The following is an 18,996-nucleotide window of genomic DNA, read 5'->3' as shown; positions in this document are numbered from 1 at the left end:
AGAATCTTGAGATTCCTACTGAAAATGCTGAGTAGCAAGTAACTTTCCTAAGATGTATGCAGGTTATTCATACACAAAGCTACATAAGCAGTTAAATTTCTTTAATAATTCTTCTTGTCTTAGTTATGAATCTTTTTGAACTGGTTTCATAAAAAGGCACATTTAACAACTAGAGTGTGCAATAAATATTAAGATGTACACAATGCTGTTGCTATCACAAATGTGGTGGGAAGAGTGATATTTTTCCTATTAAAAAAAAAGTTGATTTAAATTTAAAATTTCATGACAGTCATGAAGATTCTCTTGCTTGAGGGAAGAATGGGAAAGAGGCACTGGCAGTGTGGCCTTGATATTCTGTGATTTCAAATACTACATTAAATTCTACATGTATTTAGGCAGTAGAGATACATAAAGGCAATACACTATAGCGTGAATGTAATCATCCTCAAATAGTGAAGCATCATTGTTCCCCAAAAGTGCTGCAATCATTGTGAAGCCAGTGATTTTGTTGTGATGCTCACTGACTCTAGTAATTTGTTTTCATGAGATATAGCTGGATTTTACAAGAAGATCCAGAGCAGAATCCACATTTGAATGGTAAATGATACAGTGGCAGACCTCAGCTCAGATACAGTGAGTTCTATGACACTGGATTCATTTTGAGCAAGAGTCAATTCAAACATCAGTTTGGGAATTTGCTATCTTAATAAATACAAAAGTTGAGACAGTTACTAATTAATAAATCACCACAATACTTTTACTCCCACCAAGGACATTACTTGAAGCAAAATTCATTAAATGGTTTATCAAGAGCACTAGACAAAGCATCCACCCAGGGCATAAGAGTACAGGCTAGGAGAAAAACTCATTGAAAGCAGTCCTGATGAGAAGAACTTGGGATTTGTCATGGATGAAAAGCTGAACATGAGCCACCTGTGTGTGCTCCAAGCCCAAAACACCAACAGCATCCTGAGCTGCATGCAAGGGAACGTGGCCAGCAGGGCAAAGAAGTGATTATTTCCCTCTACTCTGCCCTTGTAAGACCCCACCTGGAGCACTGCATCCAGCTCTGGGGTCCCCAACATAAGGACATGGACCTTTCAGAGCAAGTCCAGATGAGGGCCATGAAAATGACTGGAGGGCTGGAGCACACCTCCTACAAAGAGAGGCTGAGAAACCTGGGGTTCTTCAACCCAGAGAAGAGAAGGCACTAAGGAGGCTTCACTGCAGCCTTGCAGTACTTAAAGGATTATTTTTTTAAAGAGGGAGAGTTTTTGCACAGGCAGATGGTGATAGAACAAGGGGAACAGTTTTAAACTAAAAGAGAAAATATTTAGATTTTATGTTAGGAACGAGTTCCGTATTGTGAGGGTGGGAGGCACTGGAAAAGGCTGCCCAGAGAAGCTCCACCCCTGGAAGCATTCATAACCAGGCTAGATGGAGCCCTGAGCAACCTCATTTAGAGGGTGGCATCTCTGCCCATGGCAGGGGTTGGACTGAGGTAATTTTTAAAGTCCCTTCCAACCCAAGCCATAGTGTGGTTCTGTGATGTCTTAGATACAGCAGAAGTAGCTGATGCAGTGAGAAACCACTTTTCCAGGTGATTTGCTACCAATCATTGTGCATAGATCCTCTTGTCTTCCTTGAACAGCCTAAAAACGTGTCTTAGACACACCTTGCTGTAACAAACTGCTGATTGACCTGACTCATAGAACTACTTTCTCCGGAAGGGTGGGAGGTATCGGGCTATTCCCAATATAGAAATCAATTCAAGATACCAAACCCAGTAAGTTAAAAAGTAAAAGATATATTTCAATTAGTCATGTTGCCATGACTATCACTGTGGATATATTTGTATCACATCAGGGGTGGAAAAAAGGTGTCAATACATTGCCTTGCAATTCCTGTGAGTCAACTGTGATGTGACTGTGACTGTGTTGATAAAATGGCATGACCTGAGCACTATGAGTAATAAAGTCAGACAGAAGACTAATACTGTTAAGAAATTTTAAGTTGGTTGTATTGATGCCTTGAGAGGCTACCTAGAAGAGAGGCTAGACAGTGTTAAAGGAATGAAGTAGGTATTTATTAAAAGGCCTTCAAAGGATACACCTTGGGCACAACAAGAGCCCAGCTGTGGCTGCACCCAAGATGAACAACAGGTCATGAGTTTTCACACTTTTATAAGTTTTGGTCCATTTACATGTTGGGGTTAATTGTCCAATTACAGCTTCAGGTCATGAAGTCCCATCCTCCCAGATTGCTCTCCTCAGTTTGATGTTGTTTATGCTTTTGGGGCCTGAAGCTGCAATGGTGCCCTTGGTTCTCAGGCTGGAAAAGGATTGTTTTGTCTGACAGAACTGTGAGGAGAACTTGCGAACACTTCATATGAAGTTCAGAGTTATATACTAATGCAGTACAGAATCTGCAAAATATGAAAGATATAACTTAAGGCATCAATGTGGGTGTTTCAAAAATTAGGAAAACACTTACTCTTACTCATAAGGGGTATTTTCTCACACATATTTTTTGGCTGAAGAAGGATTGCACAACCAGACTCAGTGACCGATTGCCAAACAGTAACTGAAGAGAGTTTCCCATTTTTACGGTAACAGTTTTCAGAGAATGCTCTGGTCCTCCATGTTCTTGTTCACTTCCTACCCAGTAGAATAATAATTGCACAAGAACGATTTTCTTACAATTAATCATAATGCTTCTTTCATCTGGAATAGCCCTGGATGTGAAATGATACCTGCTTTCTGAAACTGAGGCTAAAGAGACACTGGTCTTGTTAATGGGACAAGGAGCTGGACTTTGGAGAAGATGTTCTATTTACAGCTACATTTCTGTCTCTCTGTTGTCCTACCTGTGAAGTGGGAATAAAAACACTGACTTCCCATGGGCTACAAAAATTACAAATCAGTATTTTCTGCTGGCAGCAGTTTGTCAGTTCACTTCTTTCTCACTAGTTGGGAGTATTATTTCTCTGTTAAATACTACTATACCTAGACTTCAGATTTGAAGTTCTAGGGTAATTTAAATACATTCAGCCTGACTCCAGCTCTGCTGAAGGTGTTGATGAAATCCACCAGATAACTCCTTCTTGACCAAATGTTGTAATATTTACGTAAACTCTGTGCAATGGAAGGGAAAAAAAAAAAAACCAGAACAAAATTTCAACAGAGACACCATCTATTTCCGAAGTGATACATTGAGAAAGCCTAAGACAGCAAATCTGCTTCAAGAATTCTTCTACAATAGTCAGAAGAATCAAGCAGATGAAAAACAGAAGGAATACATCTCAGACATGTGCTGGTGTTGAAATGCTTGAATGTTTAAGGTACTGTAGGATATTCTGAGGGGAGACCACCTGTTTTTGTTACAAATGTCTGCCTCGAGCTTTGAAGATGTGGATGTGTTTCAAGTAAATGTTACCAATAAATACTTTTGTAGGTTATTAATGGATATAAACCTTGCTGGGCCTAAGACTTTCAGTGCTGGGCTACATTTTTAAGGGGTTTGTCATAACACAGAAGCAATTGAAGCAAATAACATTTTATTTTGAAGGGTAGCCTAGTTAGATATAGAGAGCTTTTTTAGTTTTTCCTTATTTTCTCAGCAAAATAAGTTAATTAAAGAGTCTATTAATTTGCAAATACAAAATTTTGGATAGAAATTCTACTGTTCTTTAAGGGCACTGTAGAAACATCTTACCAGTCTTGCACTATTCTTTATGCAATATATTATTTTAGCAGCACCAATGTACAATAGGTCTGGTCCCCTTGGCTTATACATAAGTAATAGGATTGTTAAAAAATATAAAAGGAGAAGAAAAGTGATCTCCAGCTCCAGAAGGAAACACAAACTTGTTATATGTACTACCTGAATTAAAATAAGCTCCCATCAAAGCAATATGGGAAAGCAAATTCTGATTTAGTCATTGGTCTCAAAAATCTCCTGCTCACAGGATATGTCTCCTCCTGGAAAACTGGACAACTGGGCATCTTCTAACCCACATGAACCCACAGAGACAGAAAACACTGTCTAGTGTATATGCCTGGAGATGCCCTTGAAAATGACCTGAACAACTGTGCTGATCTTACTCTTCTGTGATGCTCCAAGATTGCCCTTGCTTCACTGCTCTAAAAAAAGAGATCATGCTGTGCTCTGTCCAGTGTGAGCACAAACAGTATCACTAGTGGATAATGTGTGAGACTTGGCAGGTCAAGAGTATGCTGAGAAAATAAACAAAACTACTGTAATCCCTTCCCACCCAAAAAGCAGCCAGGAAATTAAGCCATAAGAATAAAAGGAGGAGAGAAAAAAAAAAAAAAAAGAAAAAAAAGAGTGAATAGAACTGATCTTGTAGAAATGTCACAAGACACAAAAATCATCATAGACACTCTTAGAAGTGCTCTGCAATATTCTCTACCACAACAGGGAGAAAATGGATCCAGGGTTTTACTGAGGCAAGCCACAAATGCAGGAAAGAAACTTTTCTCTAGGCAGTCACCATGGGAATGTGTCTCACATGCTCAAAGTGTCTGGCAGTTCCTGCTTTTAATGCAAGAATTGTCAAGGGGATAAGTGCTTCTCTAAAACCTTAGCTGTGCCCACTCAGTATGAGCTGGAACCACCAAGTATCTCTTCTCAGCAGGCTATAAAATGATTTGGTTACATTGTGGAAAAAGAGGAGTTTAAAAGTTTAGAGCTCAATGCCAATCTCAAGGAGGGCATTTTTATTTTCTGTGCTAGGACAGATTGTGCTCCTCACAAGACAAAGTTACTCTGAATAGTGCAATGGAAGAGTGGTATTTTGTTAATACCAATCTCCCAAAGTCCCTGGACACTCCACCTTACAGCCTTTCCCAGAGCATCAAGCTTTAAGTAGGAATACCTCCAAAGTCTCAATAAGACAGTTGATATTTATCACTAGGAGGTATTGCTTCAAACAGGAGCAAAAGGACTAAATTTAAGAAGCTATTCTTCAGCTAAGTATTAAATAAATTTTCGAGTTCTTGAACCTAAAGAAGTGCTCATTCTGACAGCAGGGCAAAAGATGTAAGTCAGTTCTCACTTGGCAAACAGCTTCAAACATCACTAATCATAAGAAGATAAGCATGGAAGGAAAGCATTTAAGGAAACTCTACTTTGCATTTGCTGTTGTCTAACAGGAAACAATTGCTATTGAACTCTAAAAAGCTGCCAGTCCTCAGTGCATATAAAGATAGCAAACACACAAGTAAACAGGATAAAACTGTTGGAGCAATAAAGTTTTATCTGATTTTTACAGCACTGCTACTGGTGAAATTGATTAAAAGAAAATATGTACTATTTCACTTCCATGTTCTAAGGGTTCCTATATGTCAAATTTATGTATAAACAACATATGAGAACAGAGAACAAAAGCCTACATTTATAAATATGAAAACTCATTAGAAAAATAAGCTTTTTTTTTCAACATTTACACACCTGTGTAAATGATGGAAAAGGGAAAGGACGAGTAAATAATGAAGGACACCTAATCAAGCAGGAGGAGGAACAATAAGGAAGTGAGTGAAAGATGCGTTCAGGGCACACCCTCAGTGTCTCCATCATGAATGGATCACGTTTCTTTCTAACTGGCAAATACTACTTTCCCTTGAACCTGCCCGGGAAACTACTCCATCTTCCTTGTGCAGTGCCTTTATCCAGAGCGCCAGGATGGAGCTGGCTGTCCTTAGCAGCGACATACTGTGTCAGTCCCTCATCCCGCGACAGGGACACTGAGATGGGAGGTGGCCGATGGCAAAGAGCAGGTGAAGCGCTCCCATCAGAGCCAGCAGGGCCGAAGCCCCGCATGGCCAGGCTGCGGGAGGAGCGCTCCCAGCCCGCTCCGCCTGCTGCCAGCGGGCATGGGCGCTCCGAGCGCTCCCTGCCAGCGCCGCAACCTCGCTGCCCTGGCACCATCCCATCCCAGGATGGAGCTGGCTGTCCTTAGCAGTGACATACTGCGTCAGTCCCTCATTCCGTGACAGGGACACTTTGAGATGGAAGGTGGCCGATGGCGAGGAGCAGGTGAAGCGCTCCCATCAGAGCCAGCAGGGCCGAAGCCCCGCATGGCCAGGCTGCGGGAGGAGCGCTCCCAGCCCGCTCCATTTTTTAATACAAGAATTGTCAAGGGATAAGTGCTTCTCTAAAACCTTAGCTGTGCCCACTCAGTATGAGCTGGAACCACCAAGTATCTCTTCTCAGCAGGCTATAAAATGATTTGGTTACATTGTGGAAAAAGAGGAGTTTAAAAGTTTAGAGCTCAATACCAATCTCAATCTCCCCCGCTTCCAGCGGGCATGGGCGCTCCGAGCGCTCCCTGCCAGCGCCGCAGCCCCGCTGCCCTGGCACCATCCCATCCCTGCTGGGAAGCCGAGCTCCCGCGGAGAGGCTGCCAGCCCAGGGCTGCTGCTCAATTTCACACAGCAGTTTGGCCAGCAGCCTGCTTGCCGCCTCGCATCTGCTCACAGGGGTCCGGGTGCCCACAGAGCATCCACTGAGCTAACCTCTCGCTTCTGTATGGGAAATCTGCAAGAAACTATTCATTACAGCTACCCACACACACCACACCCTGCTTCTTTACAGACACCTATCCATTAACAAAAATAACAATAAAAAAGCCCCCTAGGGAAATGTACTTCTGAGAACCTGTTTTGCTAACACGCTGTCACTGTGAGACATACATAATTAACAAAAGCTATGCCGTGGCAGGTTTTTTTTACTATTACACGTTCGTTCAGAGGCAGCATCTTATTTATGAAAGCAGGTACTTAGTAAAACATTAATTGTGAAGTTGAGGATTGCAGGCTACTGCCCTTTTCCTAGGCAGCTGACAGTATGTGCCCTGGCAATCCCTTTTACAACCCTCTCACACTGCTTTTGGAACAGCATAATCAGCAGAGAGATGAAGTTTTAACACAGCTGGGGCATGTCTGGCGTTTTTTCTTTTTTTTTTTTTGTTTTTATAAGACACAACACAGTCTCTTAGAGTTTCCAGCTACTAAGCTACATCAATCATCAACAGAAAAGAGAGGGAAAAAAAAGCGTGAAGCAAAGTATTTTCAAACTCCAAATGTAAGTAGAATTCAGGTCTTCTCTGTGATTTTTACTTTGAATTAGCATACCCTGCTTGTGCTTTCATGTTTTTAACAGCTAAAACTGAAGATTATTCTTCAACTCCTTTTAAGGTTTTTTGTTGTTTGGGGTGGGTTTTTTCTAACGTTTCACAATTTGAGAATTGAAGGTTATTATACCAAAATAAGACAGCTGCATTATATAAAGTTGCCAGTGTTGTCATGTAGAGGAACTGGAAAGTCCCAAAGCCAGTGCTTACAAAAGAAAGTTCAATTATGTTCTTAATTGAAAGCACAGACTCAAAAAATGACTGCAGGTTTCGTTAGGCAGGAAACAGTCACAGAGGTTTGAACTTTAAGTTGCAATTAGCTGAACTTTCTGTCTGACTGGAAAGATTCTCCAAGGAAAACCCCTCTTTTCCTCAGTTGCCACTGCACATTACTGCCTGCAGACTCATTCATAGGATGTTCTAGGGCGGGGGCAGCTCCGGCAGCTGCGGCGAGGGAGGGAAATCACAGCCAGCTGCTACTGATATTACTGCGGGGAGGAAACGATAAACACGGCCCTGACACAATCCTCTCTGCCACTGCTATTAGCAGCACCCATCATGGCCACTGATAATTACAGTGTCTGATAGCTTTGAAATTATTATTACCTCTCTGGGAGGGAGAGATGGCTGTCTGTTAAGAGATGATGGACTCCTGGAAAATGACCAGCAGCTACACCAAACTGGCTTCCTGCCCACGGTCGTGGGTAACACACAGAGAATGGTCCAAACCACCAGGTTCATCACACAGAAACCCTGACAGGTAAAGGCAAAGGCCAAACTAGGCTGTGGATGTGCTCTGCTTTCTAGCAAGTTGGAAGTTTCCATTTCTCTATTTTAAGAATTCAGTTAAATGCTGACAAATTGAATCAGCATGCTCCCAGATGCCAGCTGATTCTAAAATATGATGTGTTTCAAACACCATTAACTGTTCAGTGCAATGTTGCATTGTTTTCAAAGTAAGCAAGATTACTGTGATGGGTCATGTTTGTTTCACAATTACCCTCTCTGTGAAGTTATATTTCACAAATAACTATATACACTTAGCCTTGGTCCTGGAGAAACCAATTTTAGAGGTGAGTTTTGCAGAACTCCTCCCCTTGCTCTCTCACATATTATTCTCTTTAAAATAAAAGACCAAACAGTGATATATGAAGGGGAGAATTCTCATCTTCCATTTTGACTGTATTTTCAAGCACTTACCCCTTAGTTCTGGAACAAAAATGTGATGCAAGGGGACCAGAAAGCAGATGGAGAAGCCTTTTTACAGCATTTGGAATATTAAAAGCTTCTAAATTCCTTGACTGATTTACTGTCTCCTTATCAACTACATTCAGAACTAGTATTATCAAATATTATCACATCTTTTCAACAGGTATTTTAGGAGTAATGATGAGCTCATGATTCTCTCTGGTGTTTATCTGTCTATCAGCATGTCACGATGTCTCCAACTCCTGGCACATTCTTGATACAGTCAAACCTCATGCATGTCTAGGTGATAGATGAATACCTGCAATATTCACACTATAATATGACTTTTATATCACTATAAAAGTCATGGGAACTCTTCTGGAAAGAAAGACAGACCACATATGGATGAACATTTAGTTTAACCTTGGCTAGGGCTACCAGTGGTTTTAAAAGCATTTACTTGAAAAAGTTCTTCCTCAATTGTACGATGCTATCTGTCCTCATTAAGCCTTTCTCTGACTTCCTATTTTCAAGGTAATGGCTCTTCATTGTGGTGAACACCAGCACCTAAAGAATCTTCAAACATTTCTCCAAAGACTGCAAAACAATCCCCTGCCACGCTTTGCTGGGTCTGTGTGTGCGAGCGTTTCCAGGACAGCTCCGCAACCCTTCCACCAAACAATGATGGAAAGTTCAAGTGAACTCTTAATAAAGTCTGGTTACTTTGCAGCTTTGGGAAACTGCCAAGATACACACTGGAAGGACTGAGTGAAAATAAACTAGCACAAAGAGCTTCTTCAAACTGCTTTATTTACAAATTTACAGGACAGATATGCAAACCAAGGGGCAGGCAGGTCTCTTCCTTTGTGAGCTACCAGCAGCTGCAGGAGCCCTGTCTCAGAGCCCTACCTTGGAATGGGGCTCTGGCAACCTCTCCAGTGCTAACAGGCAAGCTCCTTCCTCCCACGGGCAGACTCATTCTCCCTCTTTCCATTTCAGCCTTACCACTACTACTTCTCTTTCAGTTTCTTCCAAATTTGGGGGTCAAAATTCTTGGATTGGTTTTGCGTTAATCAAGGAAAACTTTGAGAAAAATATTTCTACAAATACATCATGCTTGCAGGAGAAAATTCCTCTGAAAACATCATTAACCAAGATGTCAGCATCTATATACTCTGGGATCCAGACTCCTTAGACAAGTCATGTCAACACCAAGAGTGAGACACATATCAGTGACAGCATAGTCACAACACCACAGAAATCAGGATGAGTAAGTTTTTCAGCTTTCTCTGTATCTCATTTTTCCTTCTGAAATCACATTAAGAGCAACATGGTCCTCTTTCATTCCATAAAATTCTGTACTAAAAGGATCAAAATTCCAGTTCAGGAGTTTCCCACCAGCAATTGGGGAATCAGTCTATGATACACAGCAAAATCACTGGCTAAAAATAGAAAACAAAACCATCAACTGCTGTTTTCAAATCATTACCGACTACAAAGTCATGCTGGAATGTACTGTATACCAACTCAAATATACTGTAGCTATATTCTAATACCTTACTAAGCCACTAAAGAAACTTCCCTGGAGGGCATATGTGAAGTTTGACACACTTTTTGTAACAATGCTGAGGGCTCAATAATGGGGCTTTCTGTCTCACTGTAAAAACACACAGCTCCCAGAGTCAGTGCAGACCCTGCTCTCTAGGACACTCCAGGACACTCCACAGAAGTAAAAATCAGCCGAGCAGTTGTGATATTTATACAGTGCACAGACGTGGACCAAGCCAAGGATTTAAACACATCTTAGACACACCTTACTTGCCTACAGAAGCCCTGCCCTTTCTCTTAAGGCTTTGTCTATAAACCTGGTCTTAGCAAGAGCATTTTGGTACATTGGACACACGATTTTAGAAAGAAAAGCTATGAGGAAAGCTGCTTCAGCTCTCACAGAAGCACTGGGAACTTGTTCCCCATGACACACCCATTCCCAGCCTGGCAGAGCTGCAACCATTAACAGAACTATCCCCTGCTGCTCAAGCAAATGAGACACATATTTACTATACACACACAGACACACACACAGCCCTTGGGTGACAATGGCCATGAAAAATGCATTTTGTTAGACTCTGGAACTGATGAGTACAAAAACAATATAGAAGCACAACTGTTATCCCTAACCACAAAATGCCTGGAGGCAGTTGCAGTCACAGTGAGAGTCTGCTAAAAGTATGGTCATTCCCCTAAAACATGGTTGAGCCTGAACCATGTAAAATTTCAAAAGCTTTTTGTCACTTTGGATTTTTTATTTTTTCCTCTGTATTACCCTTAGATTTTTAAATACAAATATTTGAAGCAGATAACCAAGTGGCAGGAAGGTAAGTGATACACAACTGAACTTTGTCACTTCCAACCCCCTTTGTCCCAAAAGCTCGTCAGTCAGCCCCGAAGAGACCTTAGAAAGTCAGAAGCAAGCACGCCTGGCACAAAAGCTCTCCCAATTTCAGCAGAGATCCCTGCAGTTTTTCTCCTGTTCAGCAAGGCTGTGCCCAGATGCAGCTTGTTTCAGCTGTAGGTTAGCTGATGTAAACTCCAGAATGCAGCTGTAAGCTGGGGGGGCTCACCCCCTTCCTTCCACCACCCCCCCCCTTTTCTGCAGTCCGAAAGGGAGCTGGGAGAGCAAACTGCGTTTGGAGTCACATTGTCAAACTGAGCTTCACCAGAGCCACTGGGAATTCCCTAGTGTGGTTCTGTTCCTGCTTTAAACTTCATTCTTTAATGTTCTGCAATTCAGTTTTTACAGGTTTGGAATTGCCCTTTACAAGCAACATGCAGCTCCCCGTGATTGTACAGACCAGCACAACTGAGATTACACTTCTAAAACATCTCTGATAACGCTTGAAATAACAAAAGTTTATAGATGCAGGAAAGCTGTTAGCTATGTAGCAGAAGCACACTTGCTGTCTGAAGCATTAACTTAGCAATCATAAGCCTTTTCATTCATAAAAACCTTACCTGTTTCTGCTAGACAGAGCTTCAGCAAACATAATCCAAAAACTGTCCAGAAGGAGAAGTTGGCCATTGTTTTCTTGGAATTGTTGTGCAAAATCCAAAGATCCTTGCAAGCTGCAGAAAGAAGAAAAGCCCCGACGCTTGCTAAGCCTGCAGTCAATGAGTCTGAAGTTTGCTGCACTTTTTATTCAGATTCAAAGGAACTGAAGTAATGACATAACTGGGAGGGGGAAGCTCCATCAAAAGTCACACCCATATTGCAACAAAAGTTACCCAGCAGCAGAAGAAGGGGGAGTGGAAGGAGAGCTAGGACTGACTAAGCAGGCACACTTGAGTTTTAAAGAGCCACTAAACCTTCTCTTCTTACACTAGTCTAGTCAGAAGTTATACTTAGTGTGCTTGTAGGAAAATTTGTGTAATCTCTCTAGAGTTCTCTCAGAAAAGCACTGCTTGTTATAAGCTTTTCATCCTGCATTTTAAAATCTTTTCATTATTGCAAAAGAAGTGAACATAAAAGCACTAGAGTTTCTAAACCCTGGTGAAGCATCTATAACAGCCTAGACATTTCCCAAAAATGTTTTGCATATTTATTCCTATCTCACCATTTTCTCTTAGTGTGGTTCAGTTAAGAGCAAGTAAAATGCCTGCTCTGCAGTGAGGCTTTCTGCAATGTTTTAGCTCACTGCTGGAGGATAACATCATGCAGGAGGTAAGTCGAGGCTGTTCTGTTTCCCACAGCCCACTCTACATCACTCCTTGATGTCCCTGCACAGGCTGCTCCAAGAAGAATGAGCAAAATGAATGAATGAGCAAAAGTAGTGAATAATGGCAGTGCCAGAAGTGAGTGATACTGAGGACTAGGGCTGATACTTTATTCTATTGATGGCATGAGGTACAGAAGGAATTTTTCCTCCTATCCCTGATTCAGAAAGCAGAGACACAGGATGAAAAGGTACCAGATCTTTGAGGTTCAGACAAGGTCTCAGCTCCTGAGGGACACATGTTCATTGCAGTGTGTGGTTTTATTTAGCTCTTCATGAAACCCTTGGTGAAAACCCCAAGGTCTCTGTAGATGAGCAAAAGCCTTGTCTCTGGTGTGCCTTGGAGATTTCCCCTGGTGTCTCCATGCACTGGCTTCTCTTTAGAGCTGGAGAACTGGAACAGTGGTTCCTGTGCCGTGGGATGAGGGGTTGGTCAGGGATCACCCAAGCCAGCAAATCTCACCTTTAACAACAGCCAGAAATGCCCAGATTTCAGTTTCCCTTGCCAAATCTGGAATGAATAGTCCTAGATCAGATTACCATTTTGTCAATCTTCCCACTTGAAAGAAGTTTCTCATTAATTTAATCTCCCTTAACACAAACAATGGAAAAGTACAGACAAGTCTCCAGCCACAGGCACAAGAAGGTCACACAAAGAGGTTTTCAGGACTTTGCCCTTTTTTTGCCATTTGACTTAGAGGTGGCTGGCTATCCTTTCCTCAACCAGACAAATTTTTAGCAACAGGTTCCAACAGGCTTTTCCTACAGGTCTAGAATATCTGATGGGACAAAGTTAAAGTAAAAACCATTCCTTTAAACATAGTGAATCTTTTCATTATGAAGCTAGCAACTTTGAAATTATGGATAAAACACATTTTCTTTAGTAAATATACAACTTTTTTTTTTAAGGAATTACTTTAAAAGCAATTAAAAAGTAATCTACTATACAACTCATTGTCTAAAGTGGAAATAGAAATAGTTCTGTAAAATCCTGTGCATTTATATCTATAAATGTTTTGGCTTCAAAATCCATGAATAAAGTTTAGTGGGATTTCAAAATGTTGGCACACAGTTAATGAATGCTTTAAATTTACTAAGTATATCCTTTTCTCCAATTCACGTCCTCTGGATGAAACAGAATATTTAAACATTTAATTAAAATTCAGGAAATTTTGATTCCTATTTTTGATTAACATAAATTGCCTCTTCATTAATACCCTGTTTCATTCATAATGATACAAAATTTAAAAAAATAAAAAGTTTTGTTTGGCACAGGTACAGGGAGAATAACATCCATTTTAGGGATAGAGGCAGAGTTTTAGATAACTAGGAGTGGAAATTCCTGGTCTCTTCATGGTCTAAAGTTTCTAATTCTAGCCCTTCTGACACCTGAATATGAAAAGGTTGTTTTCTAGGTACCAAAATATTACTTGTTATTCATCTCAGTCTTTCCAATACTCCTGCATGTGTTCAGCAAGGGTGGGTGGTATTCTGCTTTGGAAAGACTCTCTTGGTTGCTGACCTGAAAAACTGGACTAAGATTAGACACATTTACACCACGGGAATGGAGGTGCTAGGACCTAATGCAAAAGGAAAAGACAGATCTGCACAGGAAAAATAATTGATAGCATGACATCATTTCTTGTGAGAAATCACAAAAACAGTTTAAGAGCTGTTTGTATGTGACATGAGAGTTTGGCCATTCCTCGTGCGATCAGCCTGCCTACATGGCAGCCTAGAACACACATGTGCATTCCAACAAAAAATGACACAAAAAAATTCCTGCTTTCCCACACAAACATGGTCAGCTTGTGTCAGTCTCAGGTATCCAGCAGTCCAAATTTAGCCTGGCTGCAGGGCATAATGCTGCTCAGAAAATATAGTCAAAGCAGGCGTACGACTCTGGAAAAGCTGTTGGGTTTGGGGGTTTGTTTTGGTTTTGTTTGGGGGATTTCTTTGTGAGAAATATGTAAACTTCTCCTTTCATTTGGGAAAACCTAATTACATAGGAGCAGAAAAATCCTGAAGCAAACCTTCAGCTGAAGAAATGCAGCAGAGCCTCACTTTTTAGCCTGTCAGTACAGTTAAATATATGGGATCTGGAATTTGCTTACTTCTTTGGCAACAAGAGGCTAAACTACTGGCATGAAAAATTTTTACAATTATTAATGAATTAAGTTTTCAAAAGAGAACGAAACAATAAGACTAAAAAAGGATAAAACCCCAGCATTTAAAAGAGTATTTTTCTATTATGCCTTTGATACAGTGAATACTGAATCTGTGATGGTAAAATAAAGTACAGGAACACCAAAATAACTAATTTGAGATTGTACCACATATGTGAACTGTAGGCAGCACTAATTAATTTTGATAAAAATCCTAATAGGGAATAAATATGTTGGAGTCCTAAAACATATGCATGGCTTACAATGATATAAAAAGTTGGAGTTTTTGAAGGAATTCACATTCAGGAAGAAATTCTGGCCTAGCTTAATTAAAAGACCAAAATTCCACTGAACTCAGTGGCACAGCCTCTCCCTAGCATGAATATTCAGATTTTATTTTGAGGACAGACAAGAAAATGGATGTACCTGAATGAACCTGTACCTATGATGGGGAAAAAAAAAGCTATCAATGGAGATTGATTTTACTATGGAATGGGAGAAATTGAAAGAAGGGTAGAATGGAATTCTGTTTCTGTGAAAATAGCTGGAATTTGTCTTCTGAAACCCCAAAATTTAAAAAAAACCACAGCTCCTAATTTTAATTTTATTTCTATTATCAGCAGAAATACTATTTTTTAAAAAATTAAAAAACAATTTTCTGAGCATAACATTGTGAATATTTCAAGCTTTTTATGGGGAATTGAACAGCAACTGGTCTTAGTGAATATAAAAAGCACAAATGTCATTAGGTAGTTCTGGTCATGGCTGTGTGTACTTTGTGTAGACTATGGGTGATCTGTGAGACTGGCTGAAAATCAGATTTGGGGAAGTAGGGAGGATTTCATACCCACTTATCTGTAATATCAATAAAATATGCTATTTTTAATAAGATTTCCTCCATGTTCCTAGACTGCAATCTAGTTTCCTGCATTTCAGACTGGATTCAATTTCAGAGTAGATTTAATTTTCATTATCAATTCTGAAAACAGGTTTTGTAATGGCAACGGTTGTAAATGCTCCAGTGTGGCAAATCCTGAACTGCACACTTCTCTTGGGCTCTGAGAGCTGATGGGAAGGCAGAAGAAGAGCCTGTGCTGGTTGAAGCAAGAAAAGCTGCTCTTTTGGCTGGAGGGCAAAGCACTCCCTTGGGAAGTTGAGCGCCCGGTTCTGCTCCCATCAAGCTTTTGTTCCTGGATGTAATTTACAGCCTGTGTCCTGCAGAGAGTTGGGAAGATGAACAATGGCTCCTGGTTGTTTACTCCTGAAAAAAGCAGCAACCCAGATTGGCACCTACCGTGTGGATTCATCAGCCTGTTTTACTGGTTTGCCCCAGATCCCTAAACAACTCACTGATCCAGGACAGGCAGAAAGCTCCACAGCTGGCATGGCCCGAGCTGCCTCCAAGGAATTCTGTCAGGCCTTGTGGCCCCATCATCTCTCCTGTTCCCAGCTCCACCGCAGCGCACGTAGTCCCTGGCTGACCCTCGTGGGCCAGCAGTGCACAGGCAGCAAATCACACCCCAGGCCCCACAGACAGCTCCAACACCACTGTCCCCCCTTGGCTGCTGTTGGGGATGGAGCTGGAACGTGTCCCCAGCAGGGCCACCAGCTGTGCCAGCCCGCAGAGACACAGAGCGCGTTAGGGACCGACTGAGCCAGCAGCAGCTGCAGAGCTGGGGGTGGGGGAATACAGGGGAAACCGAGGGGAGAAGGGCACACTCTTCCTCTCTGCCAGTGATTTCTGTCTGTCTCTGCCCCTCCTTCCCCTGCCTGCCTTCCCAGCACATGCCGTGCAAGAAGTGCCTGGAACTGATGCATCCGAGCAAAAAACTGGAAGAGGAAATGCAGAACGCTGAGCATGAGCTGCCCTCCTTGTGCTCAGCATCCTGTATTCCCACTTTTATTTCTTTTGTTTGCAGTTATGCAAGAGGTGAATCAAGCTTATACTAAGCCACTTCCTGGATGTACTCTTTTGTCACTGCTGTCTTTCCATTTTCTTCTACTTGATTTTTTTTTGTGACTTCCACCTGGACTTCTCCCCGTCATCTCCACTAATTGCTCCTTTTTCTTAGCCCCCATTCTTTCTCATCCATTCTCTGTTCCATACAGCATATTGGAATTATTACAATCAAACATTTAAAGCCCCAGAAGAGCAGGTGAGCTTTACAAAAGGCAAACATTCAGGAAACTCAGGAAACACTTCATATTTGCATAACCAAACTGTTAACTGTTATATATAGGTAAACGCTTAGGGGCCCTTGTGCCTAACACAGACCTGACCAGAGCATTCAAAGTCAAGGGAGGTTTTCCACTGATTTTGGGAAATTTTGAATCAAGGCAGCTGCAAACAGTGCTAAGTTCAGTCCCAGTATCTGTATAATGATAACTCTGCCCACTGCATTATGTGTTTCCCCTGTACATACACATATTTATCTATATCTATATATCTATATATCTATCTATATATCTATATATCTATCTATATATCTATCTATATATCTATATATCTATTCTGAGAGGATAGAGGGGTTACATCAGATTTATAGCCACAGATAAAATATTTTCATGTCTAATGAAAGTAAACCATGAATTTTAGCTGGAACAATTTCTGTTCACACCAGATCTGTTTGTGCCACTCTTGCCATAGCCACACACAACATATCCACATTTAGATTGTGTCTTAAACATAGCAGTGTGGGAATGAGCAGCTAAGCCTATTTTTTTCAGTTACAAAGAGTGCTAAAACCAGACCCTGTCTGTATATAAACAGAAACTTACTAAATTTTAGTAGTCTCCCTGTTAGCCAGTTTTATGATTCCTTTGAAAGGTGGAAGGGAAGGAAAAGCATCTTAATTTTAGACCATAATGAGCATGTTTGTTTTCAGAGGCAAGGGTTCCAGCTGTTTCCAGTGTGGCTTCAGGAGGGAAGGTGCAGGTGTGCACACATCATAGCATGAACAGGGTGAGGAGGCTGACAGGCACAGCAGTGCCAGGCTTGGAAATGCTGAACTCGCTGGGTAAAATACACACAAAGCAGTCTGCCCCTTGTATACTTTTAGGGAATGTATTCCTCCAGCAGTAGTACCTTCTTCCTCAAATGGGCAGTCCTTTTGCCTTGTTGGATGTGCAGGCATCAGCAGCAACCAGCATTCCCCCTAAACCCTGTGAGCTGTGCAGGTTGAACATAGCCAGGGATGAACTGGTGCAACAGCAGCAGCTTGTTCCCTAAGGTTTGATCCTTCCCACCTGGATATCCCCAGACAAAGCCAGGAGTGCTGTCTCCCTGAGCTCAACGGGAAGACAGAGACTCTAAAGAGCTGTCTCACATCCAGGTGGCACTAAGTGCCCCTCCATGGATGGAGAATGCACTGGCATGCTCCCAGTTTTTCCCCTCGGAGCCTTATTTCTGAGCCCTAAATAATGCATGTTGGAATTGTCAAGTAGAAAATCCTAGGACTTCTGAGGGAAGTTCCCTTCTCTGTAGTGTAAACAAGCGAAGGAAGGTAATTCTGGGTGACTGAAGGCAGGAGATTTGTGTGAGGCTGGGACAGAGGCACAAAAAATAGAATTAATCTAATTAGTGAGACAGAAACTCTGGTTTTGCACATTTTCATGTGCCTGAATTTCTGCTATAGAAATAGGTAAGGGAGGAGCTGAGTGCTATTACCAGACAATGAGTTTTTCTTGGAACTGGTAATTGTCACACTAGACTGCACGTTCATTGCCTACTCAACAACTTGGCTTAAGCAACAATGAAAGCCAACATTTTAGAAACTAAAAATAAACACTCATTTGGGATATTATTACATAGTTGGTAAAAGTTCAGTTATGGATTGAATTTCTCTCATTAGCAAGAAATTCTTACCTAGAACAACACAGCTGTGTTTGAAAATGTACCTTTCTTACTGACCAAAATTTGGTTTATTTTCTATTTCTTTCCTTTAGTAATATTGAGTGACAACAACTAAATAAATTTTTTAAAAAATATGATTTTCAATATGATTTTGAAAATGTACTTGCATTAATTTGCAGTCCTTTTGGGTTACCTTTTGAGGGATGTTTGACCGGATCTATCAGCAACAGATATTAGTCAGACATAAATTTTCTATAGAAAAAAGAAAAAGAAATTCAGGGTTTTATGCATTTTGTACATTACAAAATTTGCATTATACTGGTGATTTATATAAATACAGTAGTCACCAAATTATAGAGTTTGACATGATCATCATAGCTAAACAACTTCATATCATCTTTTGGTTCCTGAGAACTCCTTTTTTCAATAATTTGTGCTTCATGGAGAAAGCAAATATTTGTTTGTGAATTCATCAATACTTCTGAATAGTGCTTGTCTAAAATATTTGCAATGTGCTCACAAACATATTGTTTGCAGAAATACAACTGGCAATAAATACATTCTAAGCTACTAGTTCACCTCTTAAAAAAATAACTTATATTGTCTAAATATTTTACTGAAGAGTTGGAAGAACTAAGCAGGTCATGTCTGAACAGCTTTTTGAACAAGTCAGATCTGGCAAACTATTAAGACTCCTTCAGATGTTAAAGCTTCAGCCAACTTGCACTGAATTTACAAGAAATTATCTCTGAGTCACCAGATATTTCAAAGATACATGATATGAGACTAAATTCAGTGATATACAAAGAGAAATGAAAACTAGCAAGAGAATCTGTAGTTTATCTGCTGTCCATTGTACCCAAAGGC

General features: G+C 40.9%; 1 protein-coding gene and 1 long non-coding RNA gene across 51 annotated transcripts in view; one reads left to right on the top strand and one right to left on the bottom strand.

Moving 5' to 3' along the window:
• CD44 (CD44 molecule (Indian blood group)) overlaps positions 1–11,549 on the bottom strand; it is a 56,201-nt gene extending 44,652 nt beyond the window's left edge. For 47 of the 50 annotated variants that reach the window (XM_050975770.1, XM_050975771.1, XM_050975776.1 and 44 more), the window contains exon 1: positions 11,354–11,547. In XM_050975770.1, the coding sequence (XP_050831727.1) occupies positions 11,354–11,420 (67 nt within the window). In that variant the 5' untranslated portion in view covers positions 11,421–11,547. Of the gene's footprint in view, positions 1–11,353 lie in introns of all 50 variants that reach the window. The other 3 variants (XM_050975820.1, XM_050975819.1, XM_050975777.1) reach the window with 2 other exon arrangements.
• LOC127059727 (uncharacterized) lies at positions 6,397–9,132 on the top strand. The gene is made up of 2 exons (XR_007777824.1): positions 6,397–7,104; positions 8,876–9,132. It is a non-coding gene; the product is annotated as an uncharacterized LOC127059727 (long non-coding RNA).
• Positions 11,550–18,996: the final 7,447 nt, after the last annotated feature.

Source organism: Serinus canaria, chromosome 5, assembly GCF_022539315.1.
Source record: "Serinus canaria isolate serCan28SL12 chromosome 5, serCan2020, whole genome shotgun sequence".
Taxonomy (NCBI): Eukaryota; Metazoa; Chordata; class Aves; order Passeriformes; family Fringillidae; genus Serinus; species Serinus canaria.
The sequence above is the reverse complement of the archived record's forward strand: the minus strand, read 5'-3'. Positions and strand labels throughout refer to the sequence as shown.